Consider the following 19,805-nt stretch of genomic DNA (forward strand, 5'->3'; position numbering starts at 1 on the left):
TTTAAGCTTAATGTATACACACGATTAGAATTGTTGTACTGAAAAATTATCCGACAAGTGGAAAGTCACTGACAAAGTGCCCCTCCCCCCCCCCCTCCCTCCCCCCTCACTAAAGAAAATTATTGTTGGTGAAAGTGAAATGAAAAAGGAAAGGGTGGAGGAGTGGAAAGAGTGGGGGGAGCATCACGCGATAAACCATTATAGCACCCAGCATCAGCACAAGCTACGGTACAGTGAAATACACCCTACTAAAACGTTATCGCTTTTCGATATCAGTGACTCCTCTCTGTACTGAGAGAGGGATGGCCCCATAGGGACTTGTGTAAACCCTTGTTCAAGCAAATATGAGAGCAAACCAAAACAAAAGGCAGAAATCCAACTGACTCTATACATGTATACTATAAACCCAGATTTCATTATTGTTTTCACTGAGCCAAACAGAAAAACAGTGTCTTTTCACTGAACTTCTTCAATCTCAAACGGTACCTGTTTTTGAGCATTTAACTATCTTTTTACCCAATTGGCCATAATGCTAACGTTAGTTTTGGCCCTCGAGTGACATCAGAAAGACAATGTATTTTATATCAGCTCATGTGATCTGAGGAAAGGACGATGCGACCTAGATGAGTCAGCTGTTTTCTAAGTGCTCCGACTGCAACAGGACGTTGTGCAAGCATCAGTGAAAGCCAAAGCAAAACACATTGAAATTTGCTTATGACGTCCTTCAGCCTTTTAAATGTCTTCTGACAAAGGCCCAGCATAAATGCCCCTGCAAAAGAATTTTAAAAAGAAACTGGATACATAATTTACAACAATTGTTAGCACATCAAATCTGTCATTTTTTTTCTGAAACTGAAATCTTTGTTCTTGGATTTGAATTTGGGTGCAGGTGAGTAACGAAGTGTATACAACAGTATACAGACCCGGTAACCGGGAACAAATTCACGAAGTCTAAGTATACAGACCCGGTAGGGGAACTCTTTTGTGATTTGGGAAAGTTTCAGCGCCCAGACCCGGTAGTGTGTGTGTGTGTGTGTGTGTGTTAGTGAGAGTTAAAGAGAGAGAGAGAGAGAAAGGAGAGAGAGAGAGAGCAGGGGGAAGTGCTAGTGAAATGTATGCATGACGTGCCCCAGTTGGCAGGAGGGAACGAGAGAAACAAAGAGTGGGAAATAGGTGGCAGTTGGGGAGAAAGAAAGACAGGGACAAACAAAGAAAAAGAGAATGCGAGTGATAGAGAGAGAGAGAGAGGGTGACTGCTCGATTGAAATTATGACATTGTTCTTTTCTTCAAATTGTGATTCCTCCAACTCCAAAACGGGGGAAAAACGATCGTTCATCGAAAAGACATCCGCAATATTCATTTAGAGATTTAGATCTAGATCTAACCTCGAAACTAGATCAATGATTTATATCTGTCTGTCTAGATCTAGACCTAGGCTATAGATCTAGAAGAACCTAAATCTAGTTCTACCCTGAGCCAAGAAGATGCTGAAACTTTCCGAAATCACAAAAGAGTTCCCCTACCGGGTCTGTATATTTTGTGACTTTGTTCCCGGTTACCGGGGACGGTGACGGGGAAACCGAGACAGAATATAAACAGAAATCTGTCCTCAGAGAAAGTTGCATTTGAAAATAGCAAAAGTTGCTAAAAGTTGCAAGAAAAATAAACAAAATTTGTTAGAAAAGTTGCAATATGTTTATAGCTAAAAAATGTCGTGGAATTATTGGAATACAGTGTCTGTATGCTCATTGCAATCAAAGTAACCAACCAAAGTGAGTTTTGTTAAGATCAAAATGAAAAGTTAAATGTGAATGTGTAGCAACCCCACCCCCCCAAAAAAAACCCCAAAACCCCCCAAAAACCAACAACAACAAAACCCAGCTGCATGGAGGTTGCATGCTGTACAAAAACAGTTTGTCCCCTTACACATGATGCCGTCAGGTCTTCTCTCTGACGTTGGGCAGGTGTGAGCAATAGGTTGGCGGTACCGGCGAAATCCTGTGACATGTGTCGGTACTTTACTCCTAGTTCCGAGAACCGCCTGTACCAGCTCCATTACTGGGAGTGACTCCAGTAGGTGACGTCACAGACATCGCGTCTTGCGTCTAATGCCACGATCAGCGCCGCCCGCATCCCCCCCAAGAGGCAAACTGTGATGCAAAATACCTTTGAAGTTTGCCGTCGCGTGGGATTCAACTCTGTATGTATGCAGAATTTTAAAAATAGTTATCGTCGCTAAAAATTGATTTCATTTTCCGAATCAGCGTATCAATTAATAAGCAAAGTGGCTTGCGGAACCTGATTTGATGCCATATTTTGAATTTAAGCAAATTTTGTAAATTGATTGTCAATTTTGAATCTCAAGTCCTGTATCAATTAAGATCACCTGCTACGTTGTGCGGCCGTGCAGTCCTGGCATTGAAAAGAATAGGACTGACGTGGTGCTAGCGTGTCGAAGGAGGCGACTAAATGGAGAAACCTGGTAGTGACTCCCGAAAAAGAGTCATCCTCCCTCCAGGTCGGGGGTTGAGTCACGAGGCTAACAACCTCTCTCGTAAAAAGAACTTGTTACAGAAACATATACAAGCAAAAACCATTATCTCTGCTTGGCTGGTCATGGATTTTCTCCGAACGGAGAGTTTATGATGGGAAGCAGTGAAAGCCGAAAGGAAGCTGCTGGGCAGAAGCCTCCACCATCATCCAAGTCCAAGTCTCTCCGGATTGGATCGTGGAACATTAGGACCCTTTTTGAGGCTGGAAAAACTGCACAGGTCCTCCAAGAAATGCACCGATACCACCTACACACACTGGGAATCAGCGAGACCCACTTGAACCAGTGTGGACAGAAGCGAATGAAAGAGGGGGAGCTTTTCATTTATTCAGGAAATGACAGTGATGGACCACACAGGGAAGGAGTAGGGATGATCATAGCCAAATCAGCGCAAAAGACATTTAGGAGCTGGGAAGCGCACGGTCCAAGAATCATCATGGCCTCATTTGGAACTAAAAAAGAACTCAAGGAAAGAGATGGTAGGAAGAAGGTCATAAATATGAACATCATACAAGTGTATGCCCCAACCAATGATGCAGAAGTGGAGAGTAAAGATGACTTCTACAATCGCCTGCAGAGTGTGATCAACAAACTTCCAGGTAAGGATATCAACATTGTCATGGGAGACCCAAATGCAAAGGTAGGTTCAGACAATCGTCACTGTGAGGAAATCATGGGCAGACATGGATTAGAAGAGGCAAATGACAAAAGAGAAAGATTCCAAAACTTCTGTGCATTCAACAACTTGGTTATTAGAGGAACAATCTTCCCACATGAAAGAATTCATGAGGCCACTTGGGTCTCCCCGGATGGTACAATGGAAAACCAGATTGACCATTTTTGCATTTCCCGAAAGTTCACTGGAAGACGTCAGAGTCTTATGAGGAGCAGACGTCACATCAGACCATCATTTGATCCTTGGAAAGATGAAACTGAAACTGAGAAGGTTTTCACAAGTCACAACTGGAAGTCGTCTAAAGTATGAAGTGAGCCTTCTGAAAGATCCAGTAAAGAAGAATGAATTCAAGTTGGAACGGAAGAACAGATTTCAAGTCCTTCAAGATCTGGATGACTGTGAAGTAAACGAACACTGGGACAAGATAAAAGAGGCAGTAAATGCAACCTGCCAGAGCATCCTAGGACCCAAAGTCAACACCAGGAATGAATGGATTTCACAGGACTCTCTAGACAAAATCAAAAGAAGAAGAGGGCTGAAGGCCCAAGTCAACAACAACCGTACCCGAACTGAGAAACTCGCTGCACAACAAGAGTACACCGAAGTAAACCGGGAGGTAAAGAATTCCATCAAGAAGGACAAGAATACCTATCTGAATGGCCTGGCCGAAAAGGCAGAGAAAGCAGCAACAGACGGGCACTTGCAGATTGTACACCAGACTACAAAGACTCTTCCAGGTAGGTTCAGCAAGAAGCCCACTCTACCAGTGAAAGATAAAGAGGGAAAGACTATCTTCAACCCAGAGGGGCAACTGAACTGATGGAGAGAACACTTTGATCAACTATTGAACAGACCACCACCAGAAAACCAACCAGAAATTTTTTCAGACAGAAATGACCTCCAAATCGCTACGAACCACCTTCGAGAGAGGAAATTGCTGCAGCTATAACAGCACTGAAGTCCCACAAGGCAGCTGGTCCCGACCATATACCACCGGAAACCCTTAAGGCAGATAAAGATACATCAGTGGAAATACTCTATGCTCTATTCGAAAAGGTTTGGCAAGAAGAGGAAATACCATCAGACTGGAAGGAAGGCCATCTTATCAAGCTGCCAAAGAAAGGAGACCTCAGCAATTGTAATAACTACAGAGGCATAATACTCCTGTCCATACCTGGGAAAGTCTTTAACAGGATACTCCTGGAGAGAATCAAGCTGGCAACAGATGAGAAGCTCAGAGGAAACCAAACAGGATTCCGCAAGAACCGATCATGTGTGGACCAGATCGCTATCCTGCGCATCATTGTTGAGCAATCGCTGGAATGGAATTCACCACTAGTGGTCAACTTCATTGATTATGAAAAGGCATTTGACAGTGTGGACAGGGAAACTCTGTGGAAACTCATGCGGAATTATGGAATACCTGACAAAATCGTCAAGCTTGTGAAGACCTCCTATGATGGAACAAACTGCCAAGTCTTCCACGAAGGACAACTCTCAGAACCATTCCAGGTACAGGCAGGAGTGCGACAAGAATGCCTGCTCTCACCTTTTCTCTTTATACTTGCTATTGACTGGATCAAGAAGGAAACCACCAGAGGCAAGCGTAATGGAATACAGTGAATCCCGTGGCAGCAGCTGGACGACTTGGACTACGCCGATGACCTTGCACTGCTCTCTCACATACATGCTCAGATGCAAGAAAAGACCAAGGAACTCAACAGCCTGTCAATGAGTGTTGGCCTCCGTATACACCCAGGCAAGTCAAAATTAGTGAAGCTAGGAAAAGTGTCAAGCCCTGCTGTGACAGTGGAAGACACTCCCTTGGAAGAAGTGGACTCCTTTACCTACCTTGGAAGTGTCATCGATGGTAAAGGTGGAACTGAGGCAGATGTAACAGCAAGAACCGCCAAGGCAAGGTCAGCATTCAAGCAATTATCAAAAGTCTAGAAAGCAAGCAACATCTCACTGCACACCAAGATTCGACTCTTTAATTACAATGTCAAGTCTGTGCTCCTCTACGGCTGCGAAACTTGGAAGACAACAAAGATAGTGCTGAATAAAGTCCAGACTTTCATCAACAGATGTACGAGGAGTATCCTAAGAATTAAGTGGCAGGATAGAATAAGAAATGAAGAGCTATGGGAAAGGACAGGACAAAAGGATATAGAGGTAAAAATCGGACTAAGAACGTGGCGTTGGATGGGACACACCTTCAGAAAGCCCAGCGGAAACATCACAAGACAGTCACTGCAATGGAACCCACAGACAGCACGAGGTAGGGGTAGGCCACGAGAGACATGGAGGAGATGTGTGGAAAGGGACATGAGAAAGATGAAGCTCACTTGGAACGAGCTAGGAAGGATGGCCCAGGATAGAGATAAATGGAAGGAGCTTGTATATGTGGCCTATACCCTGCCAAGGGTGAAAGGCATTGATGATGCTGCGTTGTGCATCTGACGTCACAGCTGCTAGACCTAGGCCTACACACTGCACACTTCCCGTGGCCCGATAAAAAAACCAAAACCGTCGCGTCAGCTCCTTCACAGAGCCGGTATTAACCTTTGGTGTCAGCTCCTTCCCACAGCAGGTACTGGAGGCCAGGTGCCGGTACTGACACTGACTTCGGTAGATCTGGGAGTTCTGGTACTGGGTACTGGTACCTGCCCATCTCTAGTGAGCAGCGTGGTTTGGGGCTATTCAAATATAATCTTACACCTTCTTTGGAACTTTTTGCCCCCCCCCCCCCCCCCCACACCCACCTTTACCCGTTTCTTACATCCCCCTCCCCCATCCATCCCCCAAATCCCGTAATACTACATTATTCGCTTATAATAATATGACATTTATATTGTGCAAATCCATGTTACAATCACTCTTTTCTGCGCTTTACTTTTACATAATAGTATTCATGAAACACATGCATACACACATGTGACATAATTAAATACGGCACAAGCGGAACTTTTCCAGAAGAACTTACGGTTTCAATTTACCACTTTAACCGCAGCAGTATTTACTATCAAAATGAGACTAGATCTACATGTCATGTAGCCTAGATATCTACCAGTTATATAAAGTGCGAGATGGAATATTCGTGCTTGCCGCTACTGTATCGCCACAATGCCGTGCTTACCGCTAAGTGAATCACATAGTTACTCTTTTTTAGCCTATGTGTTATTTAGAAAAAATTATATTGTCATAGATTATGACGTATTTTTCTTGCTATTTTTTCACCTTACAAAAGTGTAATATTACATTGATTCAAGACCCCCCACCCCTTTTTTAAAAAACATTTTTCTTTTACAGGAGTCAAAGACACCCCCCCCCCTTCTTTTTCAGGAGTAAGATTATTTGAACGTCCCCATTTAGGGGTTTTCTGGATGAATCGATCCATGTCTAGATCTACCCTCCTAGCCTACGATTTAAAGTCTTTCACAAATTTTTATACTAGATCTATCTACCTGGTGCTACGGAACCTAGCAAGCTAAGTAATCAGACAATCGTGTTTACAACTGATTTACTCTAGATCTAGATCTCTAGAAGTAGAAGATAATTTAGTCTAAACAGAACTAGATCTAGATCTATTGGGGGGTCGGGTCGGTTTGATTTGCTTGCCAGACTGATGGCGCAAAGCGGGAATCGTGGCCCAAATATCGATCGCGCCCGACTCGTTGTCACAAAAACAAACGCGTTGTTTTCAGGTGACGAGTCGGGCGATCATCCCGACCCGACCTGACCCGACCCAACCCGATCCGATCCCATGCATCCGCAATGAGCACCCGTAGTGCAAAGGAAGTGGTAGATCTATTTCAGGTACGAATTGTCCCCCTCGGCATAGTTTTTTTTAGTCGTGGAAGAAAGTTTCGGTTATTTTTAACGAAATTTTATTATTATTTTTCAAACTTTTGCGGAAAATTGGCTAAATTTCGCGAATTCACGAAAAAGGCAAAAATTGCGCAAAAGTTGCGCTGAGGACAAATGTTGCGTGTGCAAGTTGCGGGTTGTGCGCGCTAATTTCTCTGAGGACAGAGTAATCTAGATCTAATATCTTTGTGGCACTTTGTCTTTGGCTTCTGTGCACTTCGGCTTGGACTTTTTGGTTTTGTGATTGTTTTGTAGCTGTTGTCAATACAATAGTCTGTCTTAGACCCCACTGCTTACGATCCTAGCTAGCTTAAGATCCCGCTGTTTTTAATAGAAAACAGAATTTTTACTCCTCAAAAGTCACCCTAAAACGAAACCTTACTCTGAAGACAGGACTTCATTCGGCTAAGACCCTGCATTTTAGACCATAATTATGGATAAAAAAATCCAGTTAAGTGCAGCTGATCAATCAACAGTGAAAATTTGTGATCATTGCATTGCCTGTAGCATCACGTGATATCATTCACTCTCGTGAATGAGTGAATGTGATCATATCTCCTTTGTAAATCTGGATGGGAAGGGACAATGTGTCCTTGACGGGATCATGCGGAGGTGTGAACTCGTTGACGCATTTGTTTTCCCCAAACATTTTACTCACAGTTGAGTCCTCTGCCTGAACTTCCATCACATGTTGGGTGCAGGGTCTATGCAAGGCGGCATCAGACGGGATCACATCAAACTGTGAACTCATTGGTGCTTCTTTTTCTCTTCTGTTGTCTTTCACTTCAACTCACAAATTTTCTGAAATAGACTAAATTTGAATTAGCGCTGTGGGCAAAACTGGAAGAACTGTATTTGCACACATGACAGCCCCCAACTCTAAAGATGCAATAAACTCCCTAAGTAGAAGAGAACAAGTCACGATCTTTCGCCTACGAACACAACACATACCACTAAATTCCTACCTTAATAGGATCCGCAAGGATACCCCACCCGACTGCCCGCTGTGCGACTGCCAGGATGAAACAGTACCACACCACCTCTTTAACTACCCAGCACTTTGTGACCTGCATAGCACCTACCTACCTGCCTCCCCAAACATCGGAAATACTCTATACAGCGACAAAGCACAGCTGATTAAAACCTGCAAATTCTTTGCCATATCGACAGACCAAAGGGCTAGAACCCAAATGGCCGCTGGATCGGAAAAGTAAAGTAAAAGTAAAGAATTAGCGCTGTCACAATATAATGGTTCATTATAACAGAGGCGGGAGAACTTCGTCAGAGACAAGCTGGAAATTTTCTCCTCCCTCAACAAAAAAGGATGTGGTCGGCGTAAACCTTGAGACTTACAATTGGATTATAACTGAAAATGGCATTCTTCATGTCTTTGTTGTCTCGGTTAACCACTCTTTGCTCCCCAAAAGTCATAAAAACCATTCCAAGTGTCATATCATTTCCTTTCGAAGTAAAAGTAGATAATTTTACTGAGTGTGGACCCGCCCATGATTCACCGTGGATTCTCCCCCTAATGAATTTTAAGAGACCCCCCTCATCTAAGATCCCGCATTTTCCTTGCTCCCAAGTGCAGGGATCTTAGGTGGAGAATTATTGTTTAGCAGGTAAGATGTTTATCTTTTAAAGTAGCTGGGTATGAATCCGGTCTGCCTTTAGAGCCCTTTTCTCTCTGTAATTTACATATGGCTATCCCATTGCAAATTCATTAAAGCTCACCTAAGAACCTGGTTTGAGCGAAGAGCAATATTTGCTAGTGCTCTCTCTCTCTTCCTTCTGGCACTGTTATGTCATAAGTGGTCAGCTATGCCGACATCACACAGGAACTCAGTACTCACTCAGGGGTCCTTGAACAGTGCTGGTCATGGGCTGCTGAAATGTCCCAGATGTGTTTTGGCATGATTATTGGCAGGACATTTCAGGAAAACGTGTTCCATAGTCTCGTCCTACTTTTTGCAGGCTCGACAGGACGGATCTGAGTTTGTTTAACCCCACGAAACAGAGGTGAAAATGAGCAGAAACAGAGAAAGGCGACTATCAATCAGAATTTACGTTCTAATAGTCAGGACCTGGAGGAAGACCTTGAGCGTGCTAGGCCAAGAAAGAATGGGCTAACATTGGCCTTAGCGTGCAACACACAGTCCTTTAGTGGAACTGAAGTTGATCGGAGATTACGGACACGTTGACTGTGGTGAATTCAGTATCGTCTGTGAACATTGCAATGCCATAAGATGGAGAGAAGAGAGAAACACATTCTGCTGTCAAAATGGCAAAGTTAGTTAACCTGTACCCCCTGCACCCCTTCAGAAGCTTATAAAGTATTACGATTTAACACAGAGCAGCAGCTCTTTCTTACCGTACTGTAGACCATAAAGAGGTCCTACGGCAATGAATCAGGTACTAACTTTTTATCTTTCGATTTCCTATAACTATTACTATATCACCGTTAGGTGTTTACTTTGACCACAAATTGTCAAGGGGATATCATATCAATCACCTATGCCAACAAATGTATTTTGAATTAAGGAGAATAAGTCATATTTCTCACCTTTTAAGTCAAAATACTCTCCAGACTCTCGTCTCAGCCTTTCTTTTACTTTTATTAAAACTTGACTACTGTAATTGTCGTCTTGCCGATTTCGGTTTGGAAATGATTAAAAGACCGCAGCTGTTCCAAAATAGAGCTGTTCGATTTGTCTAAAGAAAATCCCCAATAGAACTCATCTCACCTTTATTTATAAGGCTACATGTACATTGGCTACCAGTTAAAGTTAGAATTGCTCTTTTGTGTCACAAGTGCACCTATATATACAATATAGGAAAAAGATAGGAACAAATTCTCGGACAGGAGAAAAAGGCTAAAATAATACCTAGACATAGATGGCTGGTGCCTCTGTAAATGAATTATTGATGGTCAGGTTTGATTCCTTTGTGGGCGCATCTTTAATTGAGTATCTTGATCTTTCTACTTGGGCATTGCATCCCGCCCAGACCGGTTTGGCCCTGACAGGAAGGGTTGAAATCCGCCCCCTTAATGATCTTAATTCAGTTGATGGAGGGGTAAAACACTTACATAAAAAAAAACAATTTCAACTATGTTAAACTCAAAACATAGTTTACAGAGAAGGACAAGAATTTCAGAGCTGAAGTAAAGTCATTAGAAAAATGTTGAAAGGGATTTGACAAAGTCTACTCTTGTAGACTGTACATGACCGTTAGACTCTGAATGGGTAAATATTACATCATTTCTCCCGCTGTTTTATGAGCATGGCATGATTACCGCTTTTAAAAATTCTGTACATATATTTAGATATATGTGAAACTAGTATTATTTCCCTTGAGGAAAGTCACTCAACTGTGTCATTATAAGTAATTGATTTCTATTAGACAAGAACAGTGCATTTATTTTCAAATCCTCACTGTAAGCATATTTCTATGTTCAAAGGTTAATTACTTTTTTAGGTGATAAATTAATGTAAATGTATTCATGGACTGGCAGGTTATATATGATAAGTATTTATGGTGAACCTGTTCATAGCAATACAAACAGCTTATGACTGCTGTCTGTTGAAGGAAGTGGGAGTTTTGTTACAGACATTGTATATCTTTTGTAGAGGTACAGAAACATTTTTTTCTCACAACTTAGCAAACGTTTTATGATTGTGTTGACTGAGTGAACATTCTTCCCTTATCCTTTGTCATTGAGGGAGGAGAACATTCTTGTCAATAACTGACTTTTTAAAAACTTAGCTTGTATATATATGACGATTTAAATTTAATTTAAGTTGTTGGTTTTTATGTTTAGATTTACTTCATTTTAAAGTGATGTAAATTTGCTTTGAACAAGTTTTGTTGCATCTCATTTTTTATTGCCAAGTAAATTATTTTTTCTTTTGAGATCAGTTTCCACCTTTTTTCAACAGATTTTCATCAAAACTAGTCATGGAAAGAAGAAACATCTTGTTTAAGTGTTACCTTTTTTGGACTTTCATTGCTCTTTCCTCAACATTTCCAGCCAAGGAAGCAGAGGAAGTAAATAACAGACCTATCATTGGTAAGTGTAGTGTTACAAGCTATTTCTATTATGATAGTGTTTGAATGTTAATAAAGTTATGGTTTGGTTTACTGTTTTTATTCAAACTGATTTGTCACTTTGTATGGTGCCAACTGTGTCTCCTTGCCTAATACTCTGAGGTATTCTGAGGTTTCAAAATATGAGAACAGATTATTAGTGTACTTTTGCACAGAGCTGCAGTGTTGTTACAACAGCTTTATGGAGCTAATGCTGTACAGTAGAACATGACTATAGCGGCACTCGCTATAGCGGGACCATCTCTGCAGCAGGACCTTACCAGAATCCCCTTTTTTTTCCCTATGTAAACTCAATTACTTTTGCTTGGATATAGCGGGGTAAGGAAAGTTCCGAACTTGGATACAGCAGGAAAGGTTGAACAAGCTCTAGCTTGGGGGGGGGGCTCCAAACAGGCAGTCAGCAGTGCGCCGTTGTGATTGGCTAGTCCAGTGATGTGTGAGGTGGGGCAGGCGGTAGGCCTAGAGAGAGATGGTACGGAGAGACGCGCTATGTGAACCACTTCAAAAGTGACATAGATCTATACAGTAGAACGTGGCTATAGCGACACCTGCTGAAGTGGGGCCTTACTAGAATCCTCCTTTTTTCTCTATGTAAACTCAATTATTTGTGCTTGGGTTTAATGGGGCAAGGAAAAGCCCGAACTTGGATACAGCTGGAGGGATCGAGCGAGCTCTAGCTGTGGGGAAAGGGGTTGGGGGATGGGGGAGCTGTAGGCGGGATCCAGACTGGCAGTCAGCGGTGTGGCATTGTGATTGGACAGTCCAGTTATAAGTGAGGTGGGACTGGCGGAAGAGAGAGATGGTGCGGAGAGACGCATTACGTGAGCCACTCCAAAAAGTGATGAGTCGTAGCTTAGACACTCAGTATGAGGGCATATAGGCCATAGCCCTAGGCGTAGGCTATGCTAAAAAATAAAAGAAGAGGAGAACGTGTAGTGTGTTATTCCTGATTCATTAAAGTGCGATCGTTGATGCTCAAGCATATTCACCGCACGCCTCCACTTCACTAGTTCTACTGTAGGCTTACCGGTACGATAGACAGCACAAGCAATAAACGAAGAAAAGATGGCTTCCATCAAAGACTAAAGGAAATGCTTCTCGCTTGAATTAAAGGCCAAGATAATCGAGGTTGACAAGAAAAGGAAGACTAAAGTGCAAATTTTATTGATATGGAAGGGAGGTTATCATGTTGATTTTTATACATTTTTCGCTAGTTCCCCTTTGCATTCCTGTAGCGGGCTTTTTCTTCTGGAACCAAAATTCTCGCTATAGCTGTGTTCTACTGTACTATTCTATGTTTTGCAACATTGAATAGGAGGTAGCACATTCTCTCTTTTTACGTATGCTCAAGATTTGATGTAGCTTTGTAAATGACAAAGTTCAAACTATTTTAGGTGTTGTTCAGTTCTTTGCAGAAACTGAAATGTTTATGCCATGGTGCATTTTTAAAGAAATAAGGGCAAAATTGCCTTCATGGTTGCACAGCTCTCACTGAAAGAAAAACAAACTTTTGTCACCTCGATTCACTGCGTTGTCAGTATGTGCACATGTCAGAAGGAAGTGAGAAAACATTTTATCTTTTGTTCTTATTTATTTCCTTTCTTTTTCTTGTGTTCCTCCCCTGCAAGAACTCCTCAGGTTGTAGGTTTCTCAAGCTCAAGTGCAACTTATCTTGTCATAGGAAATTGTCTCAGTTTTCTAATTGAGGGTTTCCTCCCCCCCCCCCGCTCATTTCAGGGAGCTGTATATGTCATTTATGAATGTAATAAAAATGTGCAGTGATTTGTTTAATATTACTATGGCCTCTCTCTCAAAAGGTCTTCTTGTAAAAGAAGTTGACTACAGTGTTTCCAAGTTAGGCGATGAGTATGTGGAAGCGACTTATGTCAAATTCCTGGAGTTGGCCGGAGCTCGTGTGGTACCTATCAGGTGAGAAGAATGCTTTGTTAACTTTTTGACCTTTCACTTCTATGATGTTATTGTTTTGTGAAATATTAATCAATCTTTATATTATCTCCAATTTCTTTAAAGTTTTGAAAAAAATAACAATCCAATATCTTAGTTATGGTATTTGGGACATAATCTTGTCTGTGTGAAAATTAAGTTTATTTTTTAATCCTTTCTCTTTTGTATATTTTCTGTAAAGGTATATCAGTATCTATTCTTACCTAGAGGTTAGATGCTGGTCATTATAAATTTGACCAAGACACTGAAGCTTGAGTTTTGAATCCGATTTGGGTACACATTTTATTTGACCTTTCCAGTATATGTCTTCTCTGTTATACATTTTTCTTGATCTTTCCAGAATATGTCTTCTCTGTTATACATTTTTCTTGACCTTTCCAGGTTATGTTTTCTCTGTCCACTGCCCTATTGAAGAACCCAAAAGTACTCTGCCTTCAAAATGATCAATTCTATGTCTAATGACATTGAAATGTACTGAAATTGTATCTGTGATATCATCAGTGTGTTGGTTTCCTATTTCTAATCTTTACTCTGATTACACCTACAGGAATAAACAACCTCTTTCCTACTATGACCAAATTTTCAAAAGCGTCAATGGGTAAGTCAAGTGAATTTTTTTCTTTCTTTTTGTCATGTTTTTTTCTTTTGTTGGATATTTTTGTATTGGGAACCCTTTTGTATTAGATATGAGCCGTCTTCAAAAGGTTGACTTAAAAATCTTGTTGCAACAACCTAAATTTTTAGTCACTTTTCTGCATAACTAACTACAGTGGAGTCCACTTTTAACAAGTTCTGAAATAACGAGAATTCTGTTATAAAGACACTTTTCTGAAACCCCATTTTTTTCCCTTCTCTATCTTTGTAAATAAAATACTGCTATAGTGCAATCAGATAAACGTGCGAGTCGGTTATAGCAGAATATTGCTGCTGCTGTGCACAGCGCATAGACCGTTTATACATAATGTAAAACCTCGCCAGTTGAGAAACTTGTTGGTGGTCAAGCGAAACAAAAAATGGAGGACCCATGTGTACCAACAATGAAGGCCGGAGCGAATGAGCGGGGAGGGTGTGGCATGCACAGACAAGCCGTTGTGAAGCAGAACACATTGCGTGATAGGCCAGCCCAGTCTAGATTGTCTAGGCCTACCATGCCTCTAATGCAGTTTTTGGGACACCTGAATAGACATAAGGATCTTGAACATTTAGCTCTCGCTGGCAAAATTGAGGGCAAGTGAGGCATGGGTAGGCCCAGAACAACATACTTAGGGTACTTAAACAAATGGGTAACATGGAAAGATCAGGGAAACGTAGCTTTTTTTAGAGCATCCGAGCAAAGGAATGAATGGAGAACCATGATCGTCGATGTCTGTCGCAGATCTGGCACTGGATGATGATGATGACCATGCCTCTCACTTCTCCGATGGGAGGATGGAGAGGTCACAGTGATGTTATAGATGGACCGAATGTGTGACATGCGCAAAGAGACACGAGAATGCACTTCAGGGTGTGGTGGGGGTGGGGGACAACACAGCGGGCGAGTTAGCCTAGAGGACTTTTTTTCTGATCGCCAACGCCGAGCTGTCAACATCGCTAACACTAGAGCCAGAAACTTGCTTCGATTTTTGATCAAATAAGACCAAGAGGTCATGTTGGGCAAAATCATCATCAGGGGCGATAACAACAACAACAACAAAAACACCCAGACCAGCAAATTTATAGATTAGGCCTACTTTATTATTTCCTTTAAATCTATTACTGGATCCCTAATAATGAGAATCCTGTTACAACGGACATTTCGTACCAGTCCCCTCCCTCTCGTTATAACAGGATTCCACTGTATAATGATATTTATAGTGAGTACTTTTTCTATTTGTCAAATTGAAAAGATAATCAGATGCATTGCTTACACTACAAAGCTGATGAATGTTTCATTCATCTTTGGGTTTTTTTTACATTTCTTACTTTAAAAGCTATCTATAGTGAGATTTCTTTCTGTCTTTTCAAATGTTGAGATGATAATCAAATACAGTCAAACCAACCTGGACAGCCACCTGTACAAATGGTCACTTTCCATGTCTCCCTTTGCATTTTTTCTATTAAATCGATAACCTGACTAATGTTATCACGGACAATATATTACAGTTTTAGTAGTTTTGATAAGAGTTTTATGGTGCTCACAACTGCATAAGATCATATGAGTAAGCAGGGCTCAAGTTGGGCATTTTCACATCAATTCAGAGCAGGGCTTGGTTTTACTGTATGGTTGATGTTTAAAAACTTGTGGAAAAAGTCAATGGTAAAAACAGTCATTTACATTTTTAAAATACTGCTATCTACATTTTGGAGTAAAAATCAGCATTTAAGATATTTTATTTTGGGACCCTGTAAAGTCTGGGTGTTCTATTAGGATGTGCCTGATAGTAAGGTTGGCATTGCATCCGACACAAAATGGTTTTTCATCCCATTGCAGGAGGTATCTATGTGTCATGGAAGAATGTCCAATATGTTTTCCTGGATGCCAACATGGCTAGGTAGCCATGCAATTACAATATGCTTTCCCTGGTTAGTCAATTAGTGAACCCTCTACAGTAATTAACTATACAATAATATTTGATCATCCAACAGCCCCAAAAACCTGTCCAAGAGAGCTACACAAATCTTTCATCACCCGACTTGTTGTCATAAATAATTGTTTTATCGGCGCCTGATGCTCTAGACGAACTGTCACAATCCATTCTCCTATCGTTTTTGTTGTTGCCCTGTGAAATGGAGCCAATTGTCAACCAGGACATAAGGAAGACTAGGGTTCTGGTCCCTCTCATTAATTACTCAAATTAACCAATAGTTGACATTTTCATTGGCCTTATGGCAGTCTTAAGCTTGTGACTGCCTCCAGTTGGGAACTCAAAAGGGAATGATTCAAAAGGGAATGATTTGTTTTATTCATTTTGATCAATGTCTAAGACGGCCTCCAGAGAATTTTCTCCTTGACAATGGGTGGTTGTCTTGTACAATTTTATGTGTACAAAACTTGCACTGGAAAGTTGATACATTTTTTTTCTCCTCTTTATCTCCCCAACTCATTTTGCCTAATTTGTCTCAGATGGCCCACAGGTAACTTGAATGTTGCTTTTTCAGTAAAAACGCTGAGTTAGCAAGTGTGATTCATGTTGGAAAACTTTAACTACTTTGAAACACTAGAGGTTTTGTTCTTATTATTAACATAGGGAGGTTCTAAATGTTCTGTAAAAAAAACAGCACACAATGATTAACTCGGTTCAAGAGACAACCAGATATTTTGACCCTCTAGGCTTAATGGAAGCATATGAAAATTATTACTGAAATATTTTCTATTTGCTACTGACACATTTTTCCATTTAACTGTAAAACCTTTTGGATATCTGACGGGTTTAGTTAAAGACATCCACTTTATGATGCATCAGGAAAAAAACAAACAAAAAACACAGCATTGTTCATGGTCATTGACATTTGTTATATGATAATAAGGATTTCAGCCAATATTCTATTAAATGGTATATATTTTGTTATGACTTATCTGAAAAGGCCTGATAGTGATTTTATACAGATTCTCCTTTTGTGTTGTTTGCCCCAGTGGAGGAAATGAGGCACTTCAGTCATTTTCACCTCATAGGGATGGCCTTTTTACAAAATGTATTTGGCATTTGTTAATAGAATAGACAATGATTAATATTTACTAGCACTGGTACATTTCAAAATAGTTGCTGACGAAAGTTGAGTGATATGTTGGGTTTTTTGGGGGGTTTTTTTGGTAAGTGTTTTACGGCGCTCGCAACTGCATAAGGTCATATGAGCGCGTGGGATACACCTAATACTTTTAGTTGGTAGGAAATTTTGAATTTTGCCCGCATGGCGGCCGAAGCCTACTCTTATTAATTTTAGACCACCTAGGGATCTTTAACATGCGCAACTTGCACACGGGCCCTCCGAGATTTTTCGCCCTCGTCCGAGAAGGCTAGGTGTAGATCTTTCCTACCAGAAGATCAGGGGTGTGGCAGAAAGACAGCTGTAAGAAGGAGCCAAGGAGTAGCAGTAGAAAGGCTGCAGAAAGAGTTAGGAGCCCAGAGGAGGGGGCAAAGGAGGTGAGGGATGGGGGCAGAAAGAGGAGACGAAAGCAGACGACAGAATACTGCTAGAGAGCAGGAAAGGACGTGAAAGGAGACAATTTTAGAGAAGAAAATTTTTCGGTCGCTACCCGGATTCGAACCCGGCCCCTTTGAATGAGAGGCCAACACCTTAACCTTTAGGCCACGAGAGCCCCCCTATGATATCTTTGCATTTTGAAAGTCTGATTTTTTTTCCCACAGTGACATTTCAGATTTGAAAAATAACTCACTCAGATTGTTTTAGGTTTCTAAAACTAAAAGAGTATGTGAATCAGAAAAAGTCCTCATAGTATGGTGTAATGAACATGTTGTGCAAATTAATGTAAACTGGTTTTGCCTGGTCAGGACTGATGTTCAGATATGTCTAGACTCGTAAAAGTCTATGAAACAGTAATGATGTATGTTTACATGGTGTTTTGGAGGTTCTGCGTCCCCTTTACTGCATGGTGCAAGAGGTTAATGATTTTTTAATACATTGCTTCATTTTGTTTTTGAAAATTCAAAGATCTGTCTCAGTTCTACTGGCACTAAGTATTAGAAGAGTTAAGACTGTTCTGAGTGAGCAGATACTTTCTTACTGATTATGATGATGATGGATCAATGGCTCAAAATGTACTGAGTACAGGTTTATGTGGAAAGGACTATTGCTTACATGTTGTAAAGGTCAGGTCATGAATGATCCTCCTCATGTTTAAGATCATGGTGCAGGTGGTTGGCAGATGCTCTAATGGGGTTTTCTTATTCTTTGTTTTAGCTTTGTTTTTCACTATAACTTGTTTCCGTTTCCCTCATAATCTTTTTGTGTTAATATTACCATAAATCCAGAGCCCTTGCTCCGAGAAATTTGTGGAAAGAAAACTATTTTGAAGTACAGTTATGCTGTCCAAATAAGCCATGTTTTTTCCTGACTTAAGTTATGTTTACTTTTGATAACAGGACAAACTTAGTGCTAACTCTTGTCTTTTCCCATTTGTACAGATTTTTTAATATAAAGTTTAGACAAAACCATACAGGTGAAGAAGTGAAATGGGTGTTTCCATTATCTGTGACTCTGGAGCAATTTTTTTTTTTCCCCAAGGGTGCTTCTTCCTGGTGGTGCTACTGATTTGAAGAATAGCTCCTATGCGGAGATTGGGGCATATTTGTATGACAAAGCCATTGAGGTAAGTTTAAGCTGAGTAACCATGTTTGCTTTTCTGTATCGTAGACAATTCTGTTTCAAGGGAAATACAGAATACTAAATCCCCCCCCCCCCCTGCTCCTCCAACCACCACCACTACCTAGCCCCCATTGGATAGCTGACTTTCTTATAGTGTCACGTTATTGATTTCCCTTATACTGACCATTTCATTTTCTTTTTGTGGTCTTATTATTGTTTCTTGGGTCAGTACTGTGAGTGCTCATACATATTTGATTTGTCAAATTAATTACTTTGGTCATCAAGTAAAAGGTGAACTGGTGAAGAAGGCTGTGCAGAACAAAGATTAAAGGATACTGAGCTCTATTGTAGGGGGCATAATTACAGTAGCCTATATTAGCATTGGTAAACTTTGAGCTCATCATTACCACTTGTGCTTAGTGCGCAGATAAGATATGCCTTGGTGTTGTTTTCAGAGAGATGAAGACAATTTGTGTTATGAGAAACTGCAACCTCTGTAGCTGAATCAATAAAAGATATGCATTATGTTTTATGTTTTCCCTCACTTATTTTGATAATAGACAAGTTTGTTTTTTTGTCCAAAGGTTACGACCTTCAGTAACTGTATTTCAAAGAAATCTGAAAATCAATAGTTTGATGAGTTTGGGAAAGATATCCGAGCTGTCCTTACAAAATTATAGCTTATGGGAATTTGATAGTAGGCTACAAGGAGATGGGCGGTGAGCCTCATGGGGGGTGGCAGCATTGTAAGAGGCAACTGACTGCTGGAAGTGGATTGGATCCTATCGACTGCTCAGTGTAAGACTCTGTCATACGTGATTTTTCAAAATGGCCTAATATGTTGGAGTTTTACACTATATAACTTAATATAAGCAGTCGATATCTGGATTTATTTTGTATTTTTCTTGTCAGTTTTTTTTTTTTTAGTTGTGGTTTTGGAATGGCATTTTCCCACAAGTAAACTCTTACATCCAGGTTCTCTCCTGGTGGCTATGATGAATGGCGACAAAGGGATGGAAAAAAAATCTTGGCTGAATGAAAATCAATATTACCTTGACTTTTCTGTAATCATTTCATTATCCTGGTCTCATTATGATTACCTTTTTTTCCCATCTGTGTACCTGCTCCCCCACCCCTCTTTTTAGATATTTGATGGTGGGTACAGCTGACAGTAGAGGGGTCCTATAGCTATCAGTCTTTTGTCACTAACTCTTGTAACGTATGCAGCTAGTTGTTCAGTCCTCGGAGAATGGTGCAATGTGTATGTACCTGCTGTCATGATGACATAAATGTAATTTATTATTTTTAATGTTATTACTATTATTATTATTATT

The 19,805-nt window shown here is 40.7% G+C and overlaps 1 protein-coding gene across 1 annotated transcript in view; it reads left to right on the forward strand.

The window, feature by feature from the left end:
* Positions 1 to 337: 337 nt before the first annotated feature.
* Positions 338 to 19,805, forward strand: part of LOC101864440 (gamma-glutamyl hydrolase) — a gene marked incomplete in the record, with an annotated part of 33,037 nt that continues 13,569 nt past the window's right edge. Inside the window, 5 exon segments of the mRNA XM_013079266.2 lie at positions 338 to 889; positions 11,034 to 11,164; positions 13,020 to 13,131; positions 13,715 to 13,765; positions 18,391 to 18,475. Coding sequence (XP_012934720.1) covers positions 11,053 to 11,164; positions 13,020 to 13,131; positions 13,715 to 13,765; positions 18,391 to 18,475 — 360 coding nt within the window.

The sequence above is a fragment of the Aplysia californica genome, unplaced genomic scaffold (genome assembly GCF_000002075.1).
Source record: "Aplysia californica isolate F4 #8 unplaced genomic scaffold, AplCal3.0 scaffold00046, whole genome shotgun sequence".
NCBI lineage: Eukaryota > Metazoa > Mollusca > Gastropoda > Aplysiida > Aplysiidae > Aplysia > Aplysia californica.